The sequence below is a fragment of the Oncorhynchus gorbuscha genome, linkage group LG16 (assembly GCF_021184085.1).
Source record: "Oncorhynchus gorbuscha isolate QuinsamMale2020 ecotype Even-year linkage group LG16, OgorEven_v1.0, whole genome shotgun sequence".
Taxonomy (NCBI): Eukaryota; Metazoa; Chordata; class Actinopteri; order Salmoniformes; family Salmonidae; genus Oncorhynchus; species Oncorhynchus gorbuscha.
The window spans coordinates 27,777,434-27,803,559 of NC_060188.1; the positions used below are offsets into that span (position 1 = coordinate 27,777,434).

The 26,126-nt window shown below is 46.8% G+C and overlaps 2 protein-coding genes across 7 annotated transcripts in view; one reads left to right on the forward strand and one right to left on the reverse strand.

Moving 5' to 3' along the window:
* LOC123999962 (MAGUK p55 subfamily member 3-like) overlaps positions 1-15,378 on the forward strand; it is a 40,404-nt gene extending 25,026 nt beyond the window's left edge. For 2 of the 5 annotated variants that reach the window (XM_046306015.1, XM_046306016.1), the window contains exons 7-20: positions 10-91; positions 1,285-1,370; positions 1,566-1,640; positions 6,062-6,258; positions 7,357-7,421; positions 8,817-8,837; positions 10,549-10,590; positions 11,798-11,863; positions 12,885-13,046; positions 13,935-14,015; positions 14,142-14,235; positions 14,348-14,456; positions 14,784-14,912; positions 15,191-15,378. In XM_046306015.1, coding sequence (XP_046161971.1) covers positions 10-91; positions 1,285-1,370; positions 1,566-1,640; positions 6,062-6,258; positions 7,357-7,421; positions 8,817-8,837; positions 10,549-10,590; positions 11,798-11,863; positions 12,885-13,046; positions 13,935-14,015; positions 14,142-14,235; positions 14,348-14,456; positions 14,784-14,912; positions 15,191-15,370 — 1,389 coding nt within the window. In that variant the 3' untranslated portion in view covers positions 15,371-15,378. The remainder of the gene's footprint in view (positions 1-9; positions 92-1,284; positions 1,371-1,565; positions 1,641-6,061; positions 6,259-7,356; positions 7,422-8,816; positions 8,838-10,548; positions 10,591-11,797; positions 11,864-12,884; positions 13,047-13,934; positions 14,016-14,141; positions 14,236-14,347; positions 14,457-14,783; positions 14,913-15,190) is intronic. The other 3 variants (XM_046306019.1, XM_046306017.1, XM_046306020.1) reach the window with 3 other exon arrangements.
* A 5,100-nt stretch (positions 15,379-20,478) lies between these two features.
* The window catches only part of LOC124000257 (sterile alpha motif domain-containing protein 14-like), a 38,671-nt gene continuing 33,023 nt past the window's right edge, over positions 20,479-26,126 (reverse strand). For both annotated transcript variants that reach the window (XM_046306507.1, XM_046306508.1), the window contains exon 10: positions 20,479-21,392. In XM_046306507.1, coding sequence (XP_046162463.1) covers positions 21,228-21,392 — 165 coding nt within the window. In that variant the 3' untranslated portion in view covers positions 20,479-21,227. The remainder of the gene's footprint in view (positions 21,393-26,126) is intronic.

The following is a 26,126-nucleotide window of genomic DNA, read 5'->3' on the forward strand; positions in this document are numbered from 1 at the left end:
TGTTCCCAGGGGGCCACCATCAGACGGGATGAGACCACAGGGTCTGTGATCGTGGCCCGCATCATGAGAGGCGGGGCTGCAGACCGGAGTGGTGAGTGATTCAGTCCCATCCTGTCCCTCTCTGTGTCTGGTCTTAACCCATACTGTCTGATACATCTTGATTCATCATCCCCTTCCTCTGGAACTTGCGCAGACAAAACAGGGAGCTTTTGTTGGTCTGTCAAATGAGATCTATGGACCGCTCAGATAATTTTACCAGACATAATATGTCTGAAGGCAAGGCTAACCGAGACGATGTAACTTAGACAAATAATCAGAAGTCTGAACACATATGACCTTCTATGCAGCAGTGTACTGTAGCCTAAAGCATGTCAGTGGATATACATTTTATTGGTAACATCCTGTATAGAAGCTACAGCTGGGAGGATCCTCCACTAATGATTCTGAGATGTTGCAGAGATTAAAGCAGCAGCATGGCGAGAGAGAGAGAGAGAGACGGTGGTAGACAGACAGACGAGGATCTCTGTGGTTAACAGGCTGTTTGAAGCCGTGTTCTGTCTTTCCCCTGAGAGCCAATCACATATCACACATTACACACTCTCTCCAACGAGCTGACCGCTGCTGTTACCATGGAAATACCACCTGTACATTGGGAGGGAGACGTGCGTTTCTTTATTATGTTCGGTGTGTGTTTAGTGTGTGTGTGGGGGGGGTCAATAGAAAAAGGGGCATTACCATCTGTTTGTTTCTCTGTACAGTACATTATGTGCTTGTCTGTTTCTTCATATCATCCCTCTCTCCCTCTCTGCCCTCCCTTCCTTGCTCCCTTTCTCCTTCTCCCCCCTTCTCCCTCTTTGCCCTCCCTTCCTCTCTTCCTTTCTGTCCTCTCTTCCTCTCTCCATCTCTGAGCAGTGATGAGATTAATTGATCCTATCGCTCATCCCTCTTTGTCAGGTTTCAATGATGTGACTGCAGTAGATCATGACTGAGGAGAGTGATACCACCACTCCCAAGCCCTATTGTTCATATATCATCCCAGTTAATAGCGGTATGATAGATATAGTACACCTGCTACTGATACAGTGCTGTGCAAGATCTCTGCGATACACGATATGGTGTGCAACCCAAACGGCACCCTAATCCCTATACAGTCCACTACTTTTGACCAGATTCTATAGGCCCTGGTCAAAAGGAGTGCACTATATAGGGAATAGGAACCCAGGCATAGATCTCTACTTCTGCTCGCCTGTTGTCTCCCCTCACCACCTCCTCCCCTCCATCCAGGACTGGTCCATGTAGGAGATGAGCTACGGGAAGTCAACGGCATCTCCATCATTCACAAAAGACCTGATGAGATCAGTCAGCTTCTGGTGAGACTAGAGTAGAATACTTATTGTCTTCCTAATTTGTTAGACCACTAGCACCAACAGCACTGTTTTCCTTTGATTTCTGTTGGCAATACATGCCGTATCAACTCTGCTGCGAAGATACAGTGGTTGAAATTGTGTTCAAAGTGTATTTCTGTGAAGCTAACATCCTGCTCCTCTCTGTGTGTTGCCATTCAGTCCCAGTCTCAGGGCTCCATCACCCTGAAGATAATCCCAGCCGTTAAGGAGGAGGACCATCTGAAGGAGAGCAAGGTGAGGAACACAACACAACGGTCTGGGCACGCTCAGTACAGACAAACACAGACACAGCTGCTCTGGAATGGAGGAAGGGTCAGAATACTGAACAGCCATGGTTCAGGCTCACACATACAGCAGTAGAGTCAATGGCAGACGAATTACAACAGTTTGTGCCAACATGCACTGAGATGTGTAGGTGTAATTTGAGATGTGTTTCAGATACACTACATGACCAAAGGTATGTGGACACCTACTCGTCAAACATCTCATTTCAAAATCATGGGCATTAATATGGAGTTGGTCCCCCCTTTGCTGCTATAACAGCCTCCACACTTCTGGGAAGGCTTTCCACTAGATGTTGGAACGTTGCTGCGGGGACAAGAGCATTAGTGAGGTCGGGCACTGATTTTGGGCGATTGGACCTGGCTTGCAGTCAGAGTTCGAATTCATCCTAAAGGTGTTTGATGAGGTTGAGGTTAGGTCTCTGTGCAGGCCAGTCAAGTTCTTCCACACCAATCTCGACAAATCACTTCTGTATGGACCTTGCTTTTTGCACGGGGACTTGTCATGCTTAAACAGGAAAGGGCCTTCCCCAAACTGTTGCCACAAAGTTGGAAGTACAGAATCGTCTAGAATGTCATTGTATGCTGTAGCGTTAAGATTTCCCTACACTGGAACTACGGGGCCTAGTCCGAACCAAGAAAAACAGCCCCTCACCTTTATTCCTCCTCCACTAAACTTTACAGTTGGCACTATGCATTAGGATAGGTAGTGTTCACCTGGCATCCACCAAACCCAGATTTGTCCATAGGAATGCCAGATGGTGAATTGTGATTCATCATTCCATAGAACTCCACTGCTCCAGAGTCCAATGGCGGTGAGCTTTACACCACTCCAGCCGACGCTTGGCATTGCGCATGGTAATCTTAAGCTTGTGTGGGGCTGCTCGGCCATGGAAACCCATTTCATGAAGCTCCAGACGAATAGTTTTGTGCTGCTGTTCCTTCTAGAGGCAGTTTTGAACTCATTTACATTTACATTTAACATTTACATTTAAGTAATTTAGCAGACGCTCTTATCCAGAGCGTCTTACAAATTGGTGCATTCACCTTATGACATCCAGTGGAACAGCCACTTTACAATAGTGCATCTAAATATTTTAAGGGGGGTGAGAAGGATTACTTTATCCTATCCTAGGTATTCCTTAAAGAGGTGGGGTTTCAGGTGTCTCCGGAAGGTGGTGATTGACTCCGCTGTCCTGGCGTCGTGAGGGAGTTTGTTCCACCATTGGGGAGCCAGAGCAGCGAACAGTTTTGACTGGGCTGAGCGGGAACTGTACTTCCTCAGTGGTAGGGAGGCGAGCAGGCCAGAGGTGGATGAACGCAGTGCCCTTATTTGGGTGTAGGGCCTGATCAGAGCCTGGAGGTACTGAGGTGCCGTTCCCCTCACAGCTCCGTAGGCAAGCACCATGGTCTTGTAGCGGATGCGAGCTTCAACTGGAAGCCAGTGGAGAGAGCGGAGGAGCGGGGTGACGTGAGAGAACTTGGGAAGGTTGAACACTAGACGGGCTGCGGCGTTCTGGATGAGTTGTAGGGGTTTAATGGCACAGGCAGGGAGCCCAGCCAACAGCGAGTTGCAGTAATCCAGACGGGAGATGACAAGTGCCTGGATTAGGACCTGCGCCGCTTCCTGTGTGAGGCAGGGTCGTACTCTGCGGATGTTGTAGAGCATGAACCTACAGGAACGGGCCACTGCCTTGATGTTAGTTGAGAACGACAGGGTGTTGTCCAGGATCACGCCAAGGTTCTTAGCGCTCTGGGAGGAGGACACAATGGAGTTGTCAACCATGATGGCGAGATCATGGAACGGGCAGTCCTTACCCGGGAGGAAGAGCAGCTCCGTCTTGCCGAAGTTCAGCTTGAGGTGGTGATCCGTCATCCACACTGATATGTCTGCCAGACATGCAGAGATGCGATTCGCCACCTGGTCATCAGAAGGGGGAAAGGAGAAGATTAATTGTGTGTCGTCTGCATAGCAATGATAGGAGAGACCATGTGAGGTTATGACAGAGCCAAGTGACTTGGTGTATAGTGAGAATAGGAGAGGGCCTAGAACAGAGCCCTGGGGGACACCAGTGGTGAGAGCGCGTGGTGAGGAGACAGATTCTCGCCACGCCACCTGGTAGGAGCGACCTGTCAGGTAGGACGCAATCCAAGCGTGGGCCGCGCTGGAGATGCCCAACTCGGAGAGGGTGGAGAGGAGGATCTGATGGTTCACAGTATCGAAGGCAGCCGATAGGTCTAGAAGGATGAGAGCAGAGGAGAGAGAGTTAGCTTTATCGGTGCGGAGCGCCTCCGTGATACAGAGAAGAGCAGTCTCAGTTGAATGACTAGTCTTGAAACCTGACTGATTTGGATCAAGAAGGTCATTCTGAGAGAGATAGCGGGAGAGCTGACCAAGGACGGCACGTTCAAGAGTTTTGGAGAGAAAAGAAAGAAGGGATACTGGTCTGTAGTTATTGACATCGGAGGGATCGAATGTAGGTTTTTTCAGAAGGGGTGCAACTCTCGCTCTCTTGAAGACGGAAGGGACGTAGCCAGCGGTCAGGGATAAGTTGATGAGCGAGGTGAGGTAAGGGAGAAGGTCTCCGGAAATGGTCTGGAGAAGAGAGGAGGGGATAGGGTCGAGCGGGCAGGTTGTTGGGCGGCCAGCCGTCACAAGACGCGAGATTTCATCTGGAGAGAGAGGGAGAAAGAGGTCAGAGCACAGGGTAGGGCAGTGTGAGCAGAACCAGCGGTGTCGTTTGACTTAGCAAACGAGGATCGGATGTCGTCGACCTTCTTTTCAAAATGGTTGACGAAGTCATCTGCAGAGAGGGAGGAGGGGGGAGGAGGATTCAGGAGGGAGGAGAAGGTGGCAAAGAGCTTCCTAGGGTTAGAGGCAGATGCTTGGAATTTAGAGTGGTAGAAAGTGGCTTTAGCAGCAGAGACAGAGGAGGAAAATGTAGAGAGGAGGGAGTGAAAGGATGCCAGGTCCGCAGGGAGGCGAGTTTTCCTCCATTTCCGCTCGGCTGCCCGGAGCCCTGTTCTGTGAGCTCGCAATGAGTCGTCAAGCCACGGAGCGGGAGGGGAGGACCGAGCCAGCCTGGAAGATAGAGGACATAGAGAGTCAAAGGATGCAGAAAGGAAGGAGAGGAGGGTTGAGGAGGCAGAATCAGGAGATAGGTTGGAGAAGGTTTAAGCAGAGGGAAGAGATGATAGGATGGAAGAGGAGAGAGTAGCGGGGGAGAGAGAGCGAAGGTTGGGACGGCGCGATACCATCCGAGTAGGGGCAGTATGGGAAGTGTTGGATGAGAGCGAGAGGGAAAAGGATACAAGGTAGTGGTCGGAGACTTGGAGGGGAGTTGCAATGAGGTTAGTGGAAAAACAGCATCTAGTAAAGATGAGGTCGAGCGTATTGCCTGCCTTGTGAGTAGGGGGGGAAGGTGAGAGGGTGAGGTCAAAAGAGGAGAGGAGTGGAAAGAAGGAGGCAAAGAGGAATGAGTCAAAGGTAGACGTGGGGAGGTTAAAGTCGCCCAGAACTGTGAGAGGTGAGCCGTCCTCAGGAAAGGAGCTTATCAAGACATCAAGCTCATTGATGAACTCTCCGAGGGGACCTGGAGGGCGATAAATGATAAGGATGTTAAGCTTGAAAGGGCTGGTAACTGTGACAGCATGAAATTCAAAGGAGGCAGTGAGTGTTGCAACTGAGGACAGACCATTTTTACACGCTACGTGTTTCACCACTCGGCCGTCCCGTTCTGTGAGTTTGTGTGGACTACCACTTCGCGGCTCAGCCGTTGTTGCTCCAAGACGTTTCCACTTCACAACAACAGCACTTACAGTTGACTGAGGCCGCTCTAGCAGGGCAGAGATTTGACAAACTGACTTGTTGGAAAGGTGGCATCCTATGATGGTACCACGTTAAAAGTCACTGAGCTCTTCAGTAAGACCATTCTACTGTCAATGTTTGTCTATAGAGATTGCATGGCTGTGTGCTTGATTTTATACACCTATCAGTACGGGGTGTGGCTGAAATAGTGAAATCCACTCATTTGAAGGGGTGTCCACATACGTTTGTATATATAGTGTATGTTGTGTGCACATGTTGTTCATGCACACACACAGACACATGCACAGATAGAATGTGATTCTGAAATCTATTTGCAAAAGCGTCACTTTCCCTCTCTCTAGTTTGAGGTGATCTGTCAATTATTTTCTATACATACCATATGTATTTCTGAGATGGTTTAACTGTGTGTGTGTGTGTGTGTGTGTGTGTGTGTGTGTGTGTGTGTGTGTGTGTGTGTGTGTGTGTGTGTGTGTGTGTGTGTGTGTGTGTGTGTGTGTGTGTGTGTGTGTGTGTGTGTGTGTGTGTGTGTGTGTGTGGTCTCTCAGGTCTACATGAGGGCCCTGTTTGACTACATCCCTGCTGATGACAAGGCCACGCCCTGTCAGGAGGCGGGACTTCCCTTCAAGCGAGGTGACATCCTGCAGGTGGTAACCCAGGACGACCCCACCTGGTGGCAGGCCAAACGCGTGGGCGACAGCAACCTCCGTGCTGGACTCATTCCCTCCAAACTCTTCCAGGAGAGGTGAGCCTATAGGCAGAGAGGTCCATGGACAGGTGCTAGCTCAGAGAAGAGTCTAAATACAATATGAAAATGATCCGATCAAGCCTAGTGGTTGTACTGTACTGTGTCACATTATGCCTCTTATACATATACTGTAGGACTCTTATATTAGGTGCAGTATGTGGACTGAATTGCTTTCACAACAGTGCAGATATCGCCATAGAGCTGTCTCTATCTGTTCCATATTCATGTGCTCCACTTTCATGGGTCAAATGTGTTATTAAATCAAGTATCAGAGCCGCTTGGGTCTTAACACATGGATCTAAATATAGGCTTGAATGGGAACACTCCATTATGTCAGTGTCACAATCCCTCAATAGGATGAATATGTAAAAGTGTTGGGGTGCTCTGCATTGGGGTTATAAACACACCCAAGCCCCAACCCACTGCCCACTCTGTATTCATCTTAGCTAAGCAGGGGGGAGCGATACCAGCGGCTGCAGCCTGATTGCGGACACACACACACACACACACACACACACACACACACACACACACACACAAACACGCACACCATGTTGGATTAATCATGGCGGCTGAAACACAGAGAGGGAACCTCAGCCAAGCCATGGGTTTAATGAATCTCTCACACTAGCTCCTTTCACTGATAACACATACGAGGCAGAGGTCGGTATGTGTTTTATCTCTCTGTCATGTTCTAATCTTCTCTTTCAATCTCTTTGCCTCCCTCCTCCAATGCCTCTCTTCCTCCTATCTCTGTTTATCTGTCTGACACTGTCATGGTCCCTCTCTTTCTCCCCCTTTCTCTCTCTCTCTCTTTCTCCCCCCTTCTCTCTCTCTCTCTCTCTCTCTCTTTCTCCCCCCTTCTCTCTCTCTCTCTCTCTCTTATTTCTCCCCCTTCTCTCTCTCTCTCTCTCTCTCTCTCTCTCTCTCTCTCTCTCTTCTTTCTCCCCCTTCTCTCTCTCTCTCTCTCTCTCTCTCTTATTTCTCCCCCCCTCTCTCTCTCTCTCTCTCTCTCTCTCGTATTTCTCCCCCCTTCTCTCTCTCTCTCTCTCTTATTTCTTCTCCCTTTCTTTCCTCCCCTGTACATTTTCTTAGACGGCTGGCTTACCGGATAAAAATGGGCACACTTCCGAACCCTAAATCCCCTAAAAATCCGACCTGTAAGTTTCCACAAAAAGGTGCTATCTAGAACCTAAAAGGGTTATTTGGCTGTCCCCATAGGAGAACCCTTTGAAGAACCCTTTATGGTTGCATGAAAAAAAAACATTTCTACAGGGGGTTCTACATGGAACCCAAAAGGGTTCTCCTATGGGGACAGCCAAAGAACTCTTTTGGAACCCTTTTCTCGAAGAGTGTGCAGATATACATGTTCACTGTTGCAACCAATATCAAACTGAAGCTGAAGGATATCTTTTGAAGTAGAACTTATTTGTCAGTGATGGTTCATGTTATTTTTCATAAGATGTAGATTTAACCACCAGATGTGTTTATGTTGACATTTATTTACCTTTTTTGACGGTAATTGGCGTCCTCAGGAGTATTAGTATTGACTGCGTATTCTCTGCTGTCATGAGGGGGAGGGAGGGAGGGAGGGAGGGAGGGAGGGAGGGAGGGAGGGAGGGAGGGAGGGAGGGAGGGAGGGAGGGAGGGAGGGAGGGAGGGAGGGAGGGAGGGAGGGAGGGAGGGAGAGACGGCTTTGGGAGGGGGGAGAAGAGAGGGAGGGATCACAAAGATATGAATTAATCTTTCATGTCTGGTCCATCTGGCCGGTCAGCACAAACTGTATCTCTATAGTGAGAGACAGACAACAGACTAGAACCAATTAACAGGATGAGTGTGTAACAATGTGCATTTTGTCCACTCTGGCTCTCTCCTGCTCTGTGTTGTGTGGTAATAGTATTGGGTATGTCTGGATAGAAGTGGCCAGGTGAGTGTTTAATGCGAGCGGTGGCGCTTCGTGGTCCATAATCCACAGGCGATCCGATTAGGTCTGAGCCCCAGGGAGACAACAAGAGCTTAGCAATATGTCAGCTAGCCGGGCTACACCACGGAGGCCCATGTCTCTTCTCTCGCTCTCTCTCTCTCTCTCTCTCTCTCTCTCTCTCTCTCTCTCTCTCTCTCTCTCTCTCTCTCTCTCTCTCTCTCTCTCTCTCACTAACTAACTCTCTTTTTTCTCTCCCTTTCTCTCTCTCTTTCCCTCTCTCTTTGATTAATTCCCATGCCCTTAGTGAAGCTCCCGAGGTTGCCTTTTTAATGTGGGTCAGAGGCTCGACCCCTCGATGACGTCATAGCACAGAGACTGAGACTGAGACAGTTTGTGCATTTTAAAATCTATAATTCCCATCTCTCTCTCTCTCTCTCTCTCTCTCGCTCGTTTTTCTCTCATTCTCCAATGGCTCGCCTGCTGGAAGAAACCATATTTTAGAGTTTGTGAATATCAGACAAAGAATTGAGAGAGGAGACAACACACCCCATCCCATTGCCCGTTGTTTTTTGTGTGTAACTGTTTGTCAAAGATTTCTCATCATCCTCCTTTCCCTCACTGCTTACCTCAGATGACCAAGGATGTGACAAAGGTGGGTATACTGGTACAGAGATGCCTGCAATCCTCTCTCTCTGTCTCTCTCTCTCTCTCTCTTTCTCTCTCTGTCTCTCTCTCTCTCTCTCTCTCTCTCCCTCACTCACACATAACCATGATCAGGGAATGAGGGCAGTGTGCCACTATTTTCATTGCCACTGTCAGTGATTAGACAGGACATTACTCCACATGGACATACTAGTAACTATCCACAATTAGGCATAATCAGATCCATGGACATGTGGTGACAGTTTATTACTCTTATATTTCCCACGTGTTTTGAAACTCCTTGGTATGACTATGAGAGGACGGTTACTGTCTGCTTGCAGGCTCCTGCTAGAAGGTATATTAGTAGAGGCATCAAAGCTCTCAGCCGTCTCCCTGTCTTTTGGGGGGAGGTGTGTGTGTGTGTGTGTGTGTGTGTGTGTGTGTGTGTGTGTGTGTGTGTGTGTGTGTGTGTGTGTGTGTGTGTGTGTGTGTGTGTGTGTGTGTGTGTGTGTGTGTGTGTGTGTGTGTGTGTGTGTGTGTGTGTGTGTGTGTGTGTGTGTGTGTGTGTGTCTGTGCTGCGGGGTGGATGAGACCCCATGGGTCCTGTACTGTTCTGCTTCCAGCTTAAATCCTCCCCCACTGTAGGCAGCCTACGAGACCAGAATAGAGATTCGTCGCAGTGTGTGTGAGTACGTGCGTGTGTGTGTGTGTGAGTACGTGCGTGGGTTCTAATAACGGACTGGACACACTACACAAAAATCTAACTTTCCAAGACTTGTTTTGCAAATGTTCATAAGGTACTCACTTTCTAAGTCGTGGACCAGCTCCCACCCTACCTTATAAGAACATTACATAAAGCATATTATGGCTTAAATGGCTTAAAGAGCCCATATTTTGAGAACCCATACCTTATTGTATGTGTGTGATGCTAGGGCAGAACTGCAGACTGGAAAGCACAGACAATCACTTAAAGATAGCAATGACCCATCCTCTCCATCATCAACAGCTTCCATTCTTTTGTTCTTCTCTGTAATTCATCTTGTTCTGTCTACTGCGGGTTGCTACCCTCTTCGTCTCCTCTACTGTGTCTTGGCTACCTGTTCTTCTCCTTGCAGAGGACTTCTCTTTCCTCTTCTCTCGTCTTTTCTACTTGCCCCATTTTTCTCTGTCAGCTATTTTCAACTCAGTATCTCTGAGTTGTGAATCTGCCATTGTCAGCACTTTTGTTGCATATCCAGAGTTTCAGAGACATCAGATATTGAAACTAGTTTTTTGCTTAGTTAAATATTGAATTCAGCAGTTAGAGAGTTGTGAATTGCACATGTTTTTGTATGCTAGCTACCACGGTTGGGTGAACTGTCCATTTCACAAAGCCATGTGTGTGGGCCAGGGAGACCCAGTTCCCTTTTCCAGTCGACTGCCTCCAGAAGTGCTCGCTGTGTCTGTGTGGTGTCTGTCAAACCTCCCCCACCTGGCTGCCACAGTGGCTGCGGGCTCCGGCTGAGGGCCTGTCCTGCTGAAACCTCCCTGTCCTGACCTGCTGGCTTAGGGACCTACACTGTGCCCACCCCTCTGCCCGCCTGCCTGACCCTGCCTGTCATGCTTCGGAGCCCGCAGCCCCCCCCTCTGTACCCCCTCCTCCCCCTCTCTGATCCTTCCCTCAGGTTACTTACCCTCCGCTCACCCCCGCCCCCCTCTTCTCCCTGCTTGCCTCCCTACAGAGGACTGTGATTGTGAGGGCTATTTCAATGGACAGTACATAGGTGAGAGTCTGCACGTCTTCCTCCTTCTGCCGCCTTTACCTCTTTTGCTGTCCGACGCGTCTGTGTCCTCCAGGACCTTGCTGTGTGCTGCTGGCTTAACTGAACTGGCGCTTTTGCGTTGGGGAATGTACGGGTGTCCTGAGGGTGGGACTGGCTGGCGTGTCCGTGTGGGAAGTGATGGAGAAGGGAGGCGAGAGGTGGAGAGAAAGGCGGTGGGGAGAGACAATGCTGAGAGGAGTCGGAACTGATCCCAGGTCATTTGACAGGGAAGACTAGTACTGAAGGAGAGAGTGCGCTCCAGCACCAGATTTTCCAGCTCAATATGAAAGAGGGGAGTTTAGTTTCTCACTCCTTCAGGTGCCGATAGCAAATCGGTCTCGTTAACCTAATTAGTGTAATGAGAAAAGTGCTTAAGAGGGCGTGATAGAGCGCGAGTACCAGACTTGAAACAGTCCAGTAGACATTGACACATGGCTGCTATGCGCCTCTGTCAGAGTATGGACACGTCTTAGGATCAGTATCCGTTCCCCAGACACCAGAGTAGCAATCATTTCAGGGCATTCAGAAATGGTTACTGCTTGCTAACGAGTGTCATCAATTGGATTCAACCCTCAAGATACCGACCGTGGTAAATACAGTTTGCATCCAGACTGAAATTGCATTGGCACCACAATATAACGCTTTCCCCGTAATCCTCAGCCCCCTGCTGCCCTCCCACTGGCCTCCCCTCCTTCCACTGTCCTCCCCTTGCCTCCTTCACCCCTACATGACCTTGAGGCCTCACCCCATACCCCAGAAACTGTTGGAATGAAAAGCAAAGCACACGGAAGGATCTGAACACAGCCGACAGTCAAACACTGCCCTCCCATGGCAATAAGACCAACTGCATTATTCTACATGATTGTATACCTTCATAATGACACAGAATACGGCCGTCAACCAGTCAGGTTACTCCTTATATATGGAGATTAAACTCAGCATCCTTGCCCCGCCCCGAACTAAGCAGTGTTTGGATCCTCCTGAGACTCCCCTCTTGCCTCTGCTGCTATGGCTGGTGCACCCCATCCTACCCTCACCCCCACGAGGGTCCTGCTGCATTGGACGCATTGCACACTCAACCAACCAGACACGTTTTGCTGCTTGTTTCACCCTGTGTGGAGACTGAGGCGCGAGGCTGGGTTGTGTGATGCTCTAATGCCAGTTATAGTCTCTCCTAAGTGTAAAGCAGTGGCGCCCTCCTGTGGCCAGGTGTTTTCCTGGGAATTTTATTCAGGTACTGTTACCGGCTTGTTCCCTCAGGTAACCCCACTGTCCGCAGGCAGGGGGGGGGTGGGCGCCCATGGGCCTGGAGACACTGTGTGTGCGTGTCTGTGTGTGCGTGTGCGTCACTCCCACTACACTGTGGTCTCCAGAGTCAGGCTGCCCCATCCCTCCCTGTCCACTCCTGTAGCCCTCTGTCAAGCAGCATGTCTCCGTTGTACTGTATACTCTTACATGTGTTACAAACCAGACCATTGTCCTTCCAATTCTATCAAGGCTAATTTATCTTTTATCCTCACTGTAGTATTACTAGTCGTTCGTTGAGTGAAGCCAAGTCTCCTATAAAAAGAGAAAGAGAGAGGCACGAGCTTGATATTAATAGCAGAAGTGTGTTTGCTTCACTCTCAGTCCCAGAGCTTATTTCTCACAGTCAAAGTGGAGCTGCCAAACCCCTTGGTCAGATATTAGCTGCATGTGATTGATATGTGTTGGACACATGCTTGTAAAATGAGCAGATTCAGTCAATATCTCACAATGCTGCTGGCAGCCCATTTACCTTCGAGATAAGCACGGGTCAGGCTGTCAAACCTGTAGGATCACTCACGGATTAACGACGAATCCCAGTTTACCACCAGTATTTGAATGGTCACACGGTTCACTGGGGTTTTAATGCATGATTAAGGGTTGCACATTCTTTGTTATTCAATAACCAACAGCTAATAATCCAACAAGGAATAATGTCATGCTTATGTTGGGGTTTGATTTGCATGATAGCCTGATATGATGTCCTGATGTGACGTGATACTGGTGTTGTGCGTTCAAAATGTTTGTCAGCAACACTAATTGCCAAGTGAGAACAACTACAAGCGCTATCTAACATGCCTTGGAGAATACAGTTGTAATTATGTAGAAAGAGCATGTGTTAGACAGTGTATCAAACCACATAGGTGGATGCTCATATCTGACATTTTGACCCTTTGCCTCCCTGCCTCACCTTGCTCTCCCTGCCCCTCCCACCTGCCTGTCCTGCGTAGCGGGTCTGAGGAGGAGTTTCCGTCTGAGCCGAAAGGACCGGTCAGGATCGCTCGGAGGAGGGGCCACGCGCGACCCCACCGATCCAGACTTTGCCACCTACGAGGAGGTGACTCGCTACCAGCACCGGCCCAACGAGAGACCCCGCCTGGTGGTTCTGATAGGTATGGCAACAGCTTCAGGATGTGTGGCCATTCTACTTTGACGATACTGCCCTCTAGTGGCCAATGCTACAAACAGCAACTTCCTCTTGTTGTGTGGTAGCCTTATGAGAACCAGACCAATCTCTCCGCACATATCCTCTTTCATTTGAAGCAGTCAGTCTGCTTGACCGAGCTAGTTGTGTTGTGAGGTCTGATCTACAGTACCTAATGCTATTTATGTTTCTGATAAGTTAATTCATCAAAGTCCACAACAAATGGCACATCCTGTAACTTATCAGAGAACTTAACTTGATGTTGATGCAGATTTTTTTCAGCAAATATAGATTATTTGTCCCTGATAGTTATGTTTAAATAACTATATTTTACTCCCTCTCTCTACCCTCTCTCTCTCTTTCTCTTTTTCTGTCTCTCTACCCTCTCTCTCTTTCTCTTTTTCTGTCTCTCTACCCTCTCTCTCTTTCTCTTTTTCTGTCTCTCTACCCTCTCTCTCTTTCTCTTTTTCTGTCTCTCTACCCTCTCTCTCTTTCTCTTTTTCTGTCTCTCTACCCTCTCTCTCTTTCTCTTTTTCTGTCTCTCTACCCTCTCTCTCTTTCTCTTTTTCTGTCTCTCTACCCTCTCTCTCTCTCTTTTTTCTGTCTCTCTACCCTCTCTCTCTTTCTCTTTTTCTGTCTCTCTACCCTCTCTCTCTCTCTTTTTTCTGTCTCTCTACCCTCTCTCTTTCTCTCTTTCTGTCTCTCTACCCTCTCTCTTTCTCTTTTTCTGTCTCTCTCTCTCCCTTTCTTTCTTTCGCTCTCATTCTCTCTCTCTCTCTCTCTCTCTCTCTCTCTCTCTCTCTCTCTCTCTGTCTGTCTCTCTCTCTCTCTCTCTCTCACTATCACTCGCACAAAGGCTCCCTAGGAGCTCGTATCAATGAGCTGAAGCAGAAGGTGATAGCAGAGAACCCGCATCGCTATGCAGTGGCCGTACCGCGTGAGTTACACCTTCTAAACCTCGCCCTCTTCTTTCTACACATGACGGCGACTCCAACACCCTAGTAAAGAACTGCTACACCAGTCAAACAATCACAGCTTTCCCCCCTATCACGTGTGTCTCCAGATACCACCAGGCCCAAGAAGCCTCATGAGAAGGAGGGGGTGGAGTACCACTTTGTCACCAAACAGGCGTTTGACGCGGACGCTCTGAGCAACAAGTGAGTCCTCTTTGATGCCATATGGCTGATCTGTGAAGCCATTACGGTCCGTCTCTGTGGTACTCTGTTTTGTTTTGTCTGTTTCGTGCTTAGTTGTGTCCTGTGTGTCCAGGTTCATAGAGCATGGGGAGTACAAGGAGAACCAGTATGGTACCAGCATAGAGGCCATCCGCTCTGTACAGGCCAAGAATAAGATGTGCCTAGTGGACGTGCAGCCAGAGGTAGGGCCAAGGCACATCCTCTACAGTGATGCATATCCCATTCTGTCACGATGCACTGCACAATATAACCACGGCTATCACATGTAGCCTGTGTCACACCCTATTCTATGACGGCCTCTGCCGTTTCTCCTGTGTTCTCTTGGTGAGAGTACTTTCTGTTTGAGTCAGGCAGGCTGCCACATTATCTTGTCCCGGTTATCCGTAGCATCTCTGACACCTCAAGAGGACATTTCTCTGATAGCATCTGTCCTCTCAACCCCGTGCACTCTGTGTGACAGCCTACGCAGACTGTGTGATATTGCGTCTGAATGTGCCCTGGCCCCTTAGGCTTTGAAGACGCTGCGGACATCTGAGTTCAAGCCCTATGTCATCTTTGTCAAGCCGCGCGTCCCGGAGAGCAGACGCCGTCGTAGTGCTGCCACCTCACCAGCAGGGGGAGATCATGGGCGAGTGACGGTGAGACCTGCTGTCTCTTGTTCATTACAGTGAGCTGAGTCTGAAATGTGCTCATATGAATGTATCAATGAGTTATTTCACCTTTTTTCTGTTACTCAATCTTCTTTTTTGGGTGGCATGCTTTCTCCTTTCCTATTTTCTCCTCTCCCAAATCTGATATCACCTTTATATCCTTACTCACTCTTATGCTTCTTCCTCATTTTCCTGTACGTCCGTCTGTCTGATTCTCCTGTCCGTCCGTCCGTGTGTCACTCCGTGTGTGTGTGTCTCCGTGTCAGGATGAGGACCTGCAGGAAATGCGTCAGTCAGCCCAGCAGATGGACCAGCAGTACGGCCACCTGGTCGACCGGGTCCTAATAAAGGAGGACTCAGCCAGCGCCTGCACAGAACTCCGAGGCATTCTGGAGCGGCTGGAGCGTGAGACCTTCTGGGTGCCCCTCTGCTGGGTGCGAACCTAACCCCCCCTTTCCCCAACCACCACTCTCCAGAAGGGGGATCACAGCCCCCAGCCCTTCTTCCAGCAGGAACCCTATCCTACCCCCTCATCCCTTTCCTGATCTCCTGGATCCCTTACCCTTGGCTCCATGGGCCAGCTTGTGGGGTGTGGAAGATACTGCCCCAAAACCTGTCCTGATACGTGATGCTGGGCCAGCCGCACACTGGCACTATGGGAGAAGGGCATGCGGCAAAACCCTTTGGAACATTTCTGTGTTTGAGATGTTCAGAGGGAAAGACTGTTGTCCTGGCTGCCCCCCCACACACACACACACACCCGCCCCCCCCACACACACACACACACACACACATGTACAGTACATGCAATCCATTGATCAAATTCAGGTTTTTCAGATATTTCTTAATTTTTATTTTGTATTATTTATGTCACTCAGCCAGTCAATCAGTCAGTCAGCCAGTCAATCAGTCAGCCAGTCAGACAAAACATACAGACATCTTTATTGTGGCTCCATGTGGAGTATCATCTGTAGCTTTCTTTGGCCTGCAGTGTTGAGTACTTGAGTTTCTCTTAACATAATAATACATGTATATGCCATTTAACACACATTTTTATCCAAAGTCACTTCAAGTCAAAAAATGGATACAGGAATCCTGCAGGAAATCCTACACAATTCCTTCACAAAGACAACATGACTGTTTTGTAAGGTTTCCTCACTTAGTGTTTCCTTGCCTATTTCCGTTGCTTGTTGATACAATGCATTCTGAGTGAGACCTATAGCCATTGTTATTATGTTATTGAAATGTTATCCAAAATCCAATCCACCTGCTTCCATTATACCTGGAGAATGAGTATAAATACATACATAGAATTATTAACCAACACACTCTGTAAATAGTACAGTAGGATAGATGTAACGGTACAGAAATATGGAATGTGAAATAGAATATTATTTCATAATGCTTTTTTTTAATCAATTATTTTATGACTTGGATGTGTTTTAAGGAAGTGCACGACAGTTGAATTATTTAATCGCAGATGTAAATATTGCACATGCAAATCCTACCGTGCCAACGAACGAGCTCATAGCACTTCAATGCAACCTGTTGAACTTCGACCCTAAGTGTCTAATCCGGTCTAATCTACAGTAGGTGTGAATTACTTCAGTTCTGAGACACTGGGTGTGTGGATGTCATGTACACACACAAGTGCACTAAAACATGCTATGCTCCTTTTTGTGTACATAGGAATGCCCTTTGTATAGCTGACATCAGACACGTTTAAAGATGCAGGTGTGGGTAATAGGGTTTTGGGGAGGGGGGTGTTCTATGGTCCATCTTGACAATCAGGGTCCTTGTTAAATTGTTCTGTATGAGTATTTATCTACAGGTGAGGACTCTGGGACTAGTGGGATATGGACTCATCCAAGTGTGATTGTGGGTTGGCCTGCTCCAAGTGTGATTGTGGGTTGGCCTGCTCCAAGTGTGATTGTGGGTTGGCCTGCTCCAAGTGTGATTGTGGGGTGGCCTGCTCCAAGTGTGATTGTGGGGTGGCCTGCTCCAAGTGTGATTGTGGGGTGGCCTGCTCCAAGTGTGATTGTGGGTTGGCCTGCTCCAAGTGTGATTGTGGGTTGGCCTGCTCCAAGTGTGATTGTGGGTTGGCCTGCTCCAAGTGTGATTGTGGGTTGGCCTGCTCCAAGTGTGATTGTGGGTTGGCCTGCTCCAAGTGTGATTGTGGGTTGGCCTGCTCCAAGTGTGATTGTGGGTTGGCCTGCTCCAAGTGTGATTGTGGGTTGGCCTGCTCCAAGTGTGATTGTGGGTTGGCCTGCTCCAAGTGTGATTGTGGGTTGGCCTGTTCCAAGTGTGATTGTGGGTTGGCCTGCTCCAAGTGTGATTGTGGGTTGGCCTGCTCCAAGTGTGATTGTGGGTTGGCCTGCTCCAAGTGTGATTGTGGGTTGGCCTGCTCCAAGTGTGATTGTGGGTTGGCCTGCTCCAAGTGTGATTGTGGGTTGGCCTGCTCCAAGTGTGATTGTGGGTTGGCCTGCTCCAAGTGTGATTGTGGGTTCAAGCCGTCATTATAAATACACACAGATGTGACGTGTTTCTTTTACGTTACCTTGGTGTTTACAGAAACCATGTTAGAAGCCAGTTCAAGGTTACAAGGTAATACACAAGAAAGAAACAATGACTCGCACTAGTCAAACTGTTGTTACTTGACCGAAGCAGTCAGAAAGGTTTTGTGAAACCCCACCTGTTCTCAGTCTGTATATTGGCTCTGTCGCTCTGAGCTACTGGTGATCTTTGAGTAGAGGCATCACAGCTCTGTGCTCTTTCTTTGTGTGTGCGTGTGTGTGTGTGTGTGTGTGTGTGTGTGTGTGTGTGTGTGTGTGTGTGTGTGTGTGTGTGTGTGTGTGTGTGTGTGTGTGTGTGTGTGTGTGTGTGTGTGTGTGTGTGTGTGTGTGTGTGTGTGTGTGTGTGTGTGTGTGTGTGTGTGTGTGTGTGTGTGTGTATGTGTGTGTGTGATGTTGTATGTGTGTGTGTACTTCAAGTCTTGTTTCATTGTGGAGAACTGATAAACTATCAACAGATCCTCCTTTCCACCAATTCTAATCCGGTTCTCTTTTTAACATGCAATGTGTTCTTAATCTTTTTCTGTGCTATGTAAACCAAGAAACCCTGAATGTTGACTTTGTAATGTGACATGTATAAAGTGCCATAGTAAAACCAGATGAACCAAGTGCTACATTGTGTACGTTTTGTTATCGTCAAATCCTACCCGTTTTGAGTTGGACTAAATTGCCATTTTGAGTTGGGTTCGGGTTCTAACCACCATGTGTCAGATGTGTTGCATATCAGTTGTACAAACCGAGTGTGAATCAGCTCACATGTGGAACTGAGAGACCAGAGATGAGAGACCAGTAGCAGCAGAAGTTTGGGAGTGCCGACATGCATTCTGCATTCTAAACCATATTTATTACACATTTCCATTTGACACAGGAGTTGAAAATAAATGAAGTCACGGCATCCTGGGAGGATGGAAATCAAGAAGCGAGTCCTAAAGACCTTGTATGTGTGAAACCTGGAGCTAATATCCATGTCACTGGTTCTTCTGACCACAAACCAGTCCATGAATTCAGTGTGAAAACTGGGCAAAATGGGGGTACGGTTTGGATAGCATGTCCCAGCATCAGTCCTTATACGGGGCCCTGAATCCTCCAAAGATGATTGGTGCCATTCTTGTCTTGTTCCAGGAGGATCCAAAAAGTTGGAGACTCTCAAGACAAAAACAGCTAAGATGACGATTGGTGTAACGTGAGAGTAGACAAAAGATTGACAACAGCCAGAATTCTAAAGTGGCCTCCTCAGAAGACTCCTTTCAGGAGAGCCAGTCCCATCCCCATACAGTCGTTACCAAAACAATGACCTCAGATAGCACATATGCACACGTACACACACATAAACAGACAGTATATCATACGCCACAAACATGCACGTACGCCACAAACATACAGTATATACAAATATACTCAAAAATCACATCTGTTTCGTCAGCATCTTATCTTGACAATGTCTTGGACAAATCTTCCTGTTACTTCAAGTTTTACTCCTGTCCACTGACAGAGTATTGATGCATACTACAATATGAATGTGGTTGTGTGTTACTGGCTTGTGGTTATGAGTATTTAAAAAAAAAATGAATTCTGTGATTATATTCTTTGTAAAAAATAAATAAATGCAAATTTCTGTAATTATATTCTTTCTATAATAACTCAGACCATGGTTAGGTTTTCATAGTGTGTAATTTGCTAGAATGTACTGTTTGTGTGTATGGTCAAAATCTGTGGGGAATGTATGACTTTGTCAATGCATTGAATGTGTGTAGAAGTCACAAACTCAGCAAAAAAAGAAACGTCCCTTTTTCATGGATCCTGTCTTTCAAAGGTAATTCGTAAAAATCCAAATAACTTCACAGATCTTCATTGTAAAGAGTTTAAACACCGCTTACAGACGGTAGGCAATTACGGTCACAGTTATGAAAACTTAGTACACTAAAGAGGCCTTTCTACTGACTCTAAAAAACACCAAAAGAAAGATGCCCAGGGTCTCTGCTCATCTGCGTGAACGTGCCTTAGGCATGCTGCAAGGAGGCATGAGGACTGTAGATGTGGCCAGGGCAATAAATTGCAATGTCCGTACTGTGAGATTACAGTCCTCGCAGTGGCAGACCACGTGTAACAACACCTGCACAGGATCGGTACATCCAACCATCACACCTGCGGGACAAGTATAGGATGGCAACAACTGTCCGAGTTACACCAGGAATGCACAATCCCTCCATCAGTGCTCAGACTGTCTGCAATATGCTGAGAGAGGCTGGACTGAGGGCTTGTAGGCCTGTTATAAGGCAGGTCACCGGCAACAACGTCGCCTATGGGCACAACCCCACCATTGCTGGACCAGACAGGACTGGCAAAAAGTCCTCTTCAATGACGAGTCGCGGTTTTGTCTCACCAGGGGTGATGGTCGGATTCGCGTTTATCGTCGAAGGAATGAGCGTTACACCGAGGCCTGTGCTCTGGAGCGGGATCGATTTGGAGGTGGAGGGTCCGTCATGGTCTGGGGAGGTGTGTCACAGCATCATCGGACTGAGCTTGTTGTCATTGCGGGCAATCTCAATGCTGTGTGTTACAGGGAAGACATCCTCCTCCCTCATGTGGTGCTCATCCTGACATGATGGCTTGTGGGACTGACAATGCCAACAGCCATACTGCTCGTTCTGTGCGTGATTTCCTGCAAGACAGAAATGTCAGTGTTCTGCCATAGGCAGCGAAGAGCCCGGATCTCAATCCCATTGAGCACATCTGGGACCTGTTGGATTGGAGGGTGAAGGCTAGGGCCATTCCCCCCAAACATGTCTGGAAAATTGCAGGTGCCTTGGTGGATGAGTGGAGTAACATCTCACAGGCAAATCTGGTGCAGTCCATGAGGAGGAGATGAACTGCAGTACTTACTGCAGCTGGTGGCCACGCCATATACTGACTGTTACTTTTTATTTTGACCCCCCTTTGTTCAGGGACACATTATTCCATTTCTGTTAGTCACATGTCTGTGGAACTAGATCAGTTTATGTCTCAGTTGTTGAATCTTATGGTCATTCAAATATTTACACATGTTTGCTGAAAATAAACACGGTTGACAGTGAGAGGACGTTTATTTTTTTGCTGAGTTTATAACACATATTCAATTCCAGTAACAAATTATTAGTCCAATTTTTTTCCACAAGGGAGGATAACCTTGATGACTGACAAAGAACAACACGTGTTTCATAGCCAGGAAGAATGAGACAACTGAACCCCAATATGGGCGGGACCTATCATGTTCTGTCAACCACTGATTGATTGGTCAAAAACAGTTCTTTAGCTTTTTCACCTCGGGACCCAAGTTAGAAATGGACTGTCCTGCCGTGAACCAATTGTCCTCCAACTACCCAAATTAAGAATAAATAGTGTGTGACTAGATGTATTCTCATAACTCGCGACCCGCCTCTCACATGCCCACTCTGGGCTTCCGATCTTGGTCTAAAATAAATCCATTTGACAAGAAGAGCATGGAGCTTTCATTCTGTTATTATTCATTTGTCAGTGATAGACAACACACTGTCCCGCCCATCGCAGGGTTCAAAGACTCACATCCAAACCAGAGGTACAGTACGAAAGTCTATGAGCAAATTCCAACTTTTTGCACAAAACTCCACTTAGCATCAATGCTATCATGATAATGTGGGAGTTGGAGATGTGCACCAACACCAGTTTCTAGTCAGGAGTATTTCTGTGGTGATTTAGCGCCATCTGGTGGTTATGTTTAGCTTGTGTTTAGCTTGCGTAGCTCCTGTTCCTTTTTGCGCTGCTTCTCTTTCTGGCGTTCCAGTTTGTCCAGGGCCTTGCGCTCCTTTTCCGCTGCTGCGTGAATGTCTTTGATCCGCTTTTTCAGCGCACTGCGGTCCGTGGAACTGTTCACTCCCAAACCCTGATAATAAAATATCAAATCAAATGTTATTTGTCACATGTGCCGAATACAAAAGGTGTAGACTTACCATCAAATGCTTACTTACGGAGCCCTTTCCCAACAATGCAGAGTTAAAAATGAAAAATACTTTAACTAAAAAAAGGTAGAACACCTTATATTTACACAGTAGGCTCGTTATTGTTATTTTATTGTGTTACTTAAGTGTATTTAGTCAATATTTTCTTAACTCGATTTTTCTTAACTGCATTGTTGGGTTTGTAAGTAAGCATTTCACGGTAAGGTATGTACCTGTTTTCTTCGGTGACAAATATAAGTCGGAAGTTTACGTACACTTAGGTTGGAGTCATTAAAACTAGTTTTTCAACCACTCCACAAATGTATTGTTAACAAACTATAGTTTTGGCAAGTCGGTTGGGACATCTACTTTGTGCATGACACGAGTAATCTTTCCAACAATTGTTACCAGACAGGTCATTTCACTTATAATTCACTGTATCACAATTCCAGTGGGTCAGAAGTTTACATACACTAAATTGACTGCGAGTTTAAACAGCTTGGAAAATTCCAGAAAATTATGCCACGGCTTTAGAAGCTTCTGATAGGCTAATTGACATCATTTGAGTCAATTGGAGGTGTACCTGTGGATGGGGGGTCATTGTCCTGGCTGATTTATTTTGATTTTCCCATGATGTCAAGCAAAGAGGCACAGTGTTTGAAGGTAGGCCTTGAAATACATCCACAGGTACACCTCCAATTGACTCAAATGATGCCAATTAGCCTATCAGAAGCTTCTAAAGCCATGACATAATTTTCTGGAATTTTCCAAGCTGTTTAAAAGCACAGTCAACTTAGAGTTTGTAAACTTCTGACCCACTGGAATTCTGATACAGTGAATTATAAGTGACATTTTCTGTCTGTAAACAATTGCTGGAAAAATGACTTGTGTCAAGCAAAGTAGATGTCCTTACCGACTAGCCAAAACTATAGTTCGTTAATAAGAAATTTGTGGAGTGGTTGAAAAACGAGTTTTAATGACTCCAACCTAAGTGTATGTAAACTTCTGACTTCAACTGTATACTTTTATTCAAGTATGACAATTGGGTACTTTTCCCACCACTGCATATACAGTGCCTTGAGAAAGTATTCGGCCCCCTTGAACTTTGCAACCTTTTGCCACATTTCAGGCTTCAAACATAAAGATATAAAACTGTATTTTTTTGTGAAGAATCAACAACAAGTGGGACACAATCATGAAGTGGAACGACATTTATTGGATATTTCAAACATTTTTAACAAATCAAAAACTGAAAAATTGGGCGTGCAAAATTATTCAGCCCCTTTACTTTCAGTGCAGCAAACTCTCTCCAGAAGTTCAGTGAGGATCTCTGAATGATCCAATGTTGACCTAAATGACTAATGATGATAAATACAATCCACCTGTGTGTAATCAAGTCTCCGTATAAATGCACCTGCACTGTGATAGTCTCAGAGGTTCGTTAAAAGCGCAGAGAGCATCATGAAGAACATGATCACTCTGGATGAACTGCAGCGATCTACAGCTGAGGTGGGAGACTCTGTCCATAGGACAACAATCAGTCGTATATTGCACAAATCTGGCCTTTATGGAAGAGTGGCAAGAAGAAAGCCATTTCTTAAAGATATCCATAAAAAGTGTAGTTTAAAGTTTGCCACCTGGGAGACACACCAAACATGTGGAAGAAGGTGCTCTGGTCAGATGAAACCAAAATTGAACTTTTTGGCAACAATGTAAAATGTTATGTTTGGCGTAAAAGCAACACAGCTCATCACCCTGAACACACCATCCCCACTGTCAAACATGGTGGTGGCAGCATCATGGTTTGGGCCTGCTTTTCTTCAGCAGGGACAGGGAAGATGGTTAAAATTGATGGGAAGATGGATGGAGCCAAATACAGGACCATTCTGGAAGAAAACCTGATGGAGTCTGCAAAAGACCTGAGACTGGGATGGAGATTTGTCTTCCAACAAGACAATGATCCAAAACATAAAGCAAAATCTACAATGGAATGGTTCAAAAATAAACATATCCAGGTGTTAGAATGGCCAAGTCAAAGTCCAGACCTGAATCCAATCGAGAATCTGTGGAAAGAACTGAAAACTGCTGTTCACAAATGCTCTCCATCCAACCTCACTGAGCTCAAGCTGTTTTGCAAGGAGGAATGGGGAAAAAATTCAGTCTCTCGATGTGAAAAACTGATAGAGACATACCCCAAGCGACTTACAGCTGTAATCGCAGAAAAAGGTGGCGCTACAAAGTATTAACTTAAGGGGGCTGAATAATTTTGCACGCCCAATTTTTCAGTTTTTGATTTGTTAAAAAAGTTGGAAATATCCAATAAATGTCGTTCCACTTCATGATTGTGTCCCACTTGTTATTGATTCTTCACAAAAAAATACAGTTTTATATCTTTATGTTTGAAGCCTGAAATGTGGCAAAAGGTCGCAAAGTTCAAGGGGGCCGAATACTTTCGCAAGGCACTTCCTATGCTAGCTTGCTACCGATGTCCTGGCTAGCTGTCTAAATCGCCTTGACCCCGAAACCAACCACTCCACTCTCTGGACTCTTTTGATCACTCGACTAAGGATGCCTCTCCTTAATGTCAATATGTCTTGTCCATTGCTGTTCTGGTTAGTGTTTATTGGCTTATTTCACTGTCGAGCCTCTAGTCCTGCTCACTATACATTATCCAATTTATTAGTTCCACCACCCACACATGCAATGACATCTCCTAGTTTCAATGATGTTTCTAGAGACAATATCTCTCTCTTCATCACTCAATACCTAGGTCTACCTCCACTGTATTCACATCCTACCATACATTTGTCTGTACATTATACCTTGATGCTATTTTATCGCCCCCAGAAACCTCCTTTTACTCTCTGTTCCAGACGTTATAGACGACCAATTCTTATTGCTTTTAGCCGTACCCTTATTCTTCTCCTCCTATGTTCCTCTGGCGATGTAGAGGTGAATCCAGGCCCTGCAATGCCTAGCTCCACTCCTATTCCCCAGGCGCTCTCTTTTGATGACTTCTGTAACCGTAATAGCCTTGGTTTCATGCATGTTAACATTAGAAGCCTCCTCCCTAAGTTTGTTCTATTTACTGCTTTAGCACACTCTGCCAACCCGGATGTTCTAGCTGTGTCTGAATCCTGGCTTAGGAAGACCACCAAAAATTCTGAAATTTTAATTCCAAATTACAACATTTTCAGACAAGATAGAACTGCCAAAGGGGGCGGTGTTGCAATCTACTGCAAAGATAGCCTGCAGAGTTCTGTCCTACTATCCAGGTCTGTACCCAAACAATTTGAACTTCTACTTCTAAAAATCCACCTCTCTAAAAACAAGTCTCTCACCGTTGCCGCCTGCTATAGACCACCCTCTGCCCCCAGCTGTGCTCTGGACACCATATGTGAACTGATTGCCCCCCATCTATCTTCAGAGCTCGTGCTGCTAGGCGACCTAACTGGAACATGCTTAACACCCCAGCCATCCTACAATCTAAACTTGATGCCCTCAATCTCACTCAAATTATCAATGAACCTACCAGGTACCCCCCCCAAAGCCTTAGACACGGGCACCCTCATAGATATCATCCTAACCAACTTCCCCTCTAAATACACCTCTGCTGTCTTCAACCAAGATCTCAGCGATCACTGCCTCATTGCCTGCATCCGTAATGGGTCAGCGGTCAAACGACCTCCACTCATCACTGTAAAACGCTCCCTGAAACACTTCAGCGAGCAGGCCTTTCTAATCGACCTGGCCGGGGTATCCTGGAAGGATATTGATCTCATCCCGTCAGTAGAGGATGCCTGGATATTTTTTTTAAATGCCTTCCTAACCATCTTAAATAAACATGCCCCATTCAAGAAATTTAGAACCAGGAACAGATATAGCCCTTGGTTCTCCCCAGACCTGACTGCCCTGAACCAACACAAAAACATCCTATGGCGTTCTGCATTAGCATCGAACAGCCCCCGTGATATGCAGCTATTCAGGGAAGCTAGAAACCATTATACACAGGCAGTTAGAAAAGCCAAGGCTAGCTTTTTCAAGCAGAAATTTGCTTCCTGCAACACTAACTCAAAAAAGTTCTGGGACACTGTAAAGTCCATGGAGAATAAGAACACCTCCTCCCAGCTGCCCACTGCACTGAAGATAGGAAACACTGTCACCACTGATAAATCCACCATAATTCAGAATTTCAATAAGCATTTTTCTACGGCTGGCCATGCTTTCCACCTGGCTACTCCTACCCCGGTCAACAGCACTGCACCCCCAACAGCAACTTGCCCAAGCCTTCCCCATTTCTCCTTCTCCCAAATCCATTCAGCTGATGTTCTGAAAGAGCTGAAAAATCTGGACCCCTACAAATCAGCCGGGCTAGACAATCTGGACCCTTTCTTTCTAAAATGATCTGCCGAAATTGTTGCCACCCCTATTACTAGCCTGTTCAACCTCTCTTTCGTGTCGTCTGAGATTCCCAAAGATTGGAAAGCAGCTGCGGTCATCCCCCTCTTCAAAGGTGGGGACACACTTGTCCCAAACTGCTACAGACCTATATCTATCCTACCATGCCTTTCTAAGGTCTTCGAAAGCCAAGTCAACAAACAGATTACCGACCATTTCGAATCTAACCATACCTTCTCTGCTATGCAATCTGGTTTCAGAGCTGGTCATGGGTGCACCTC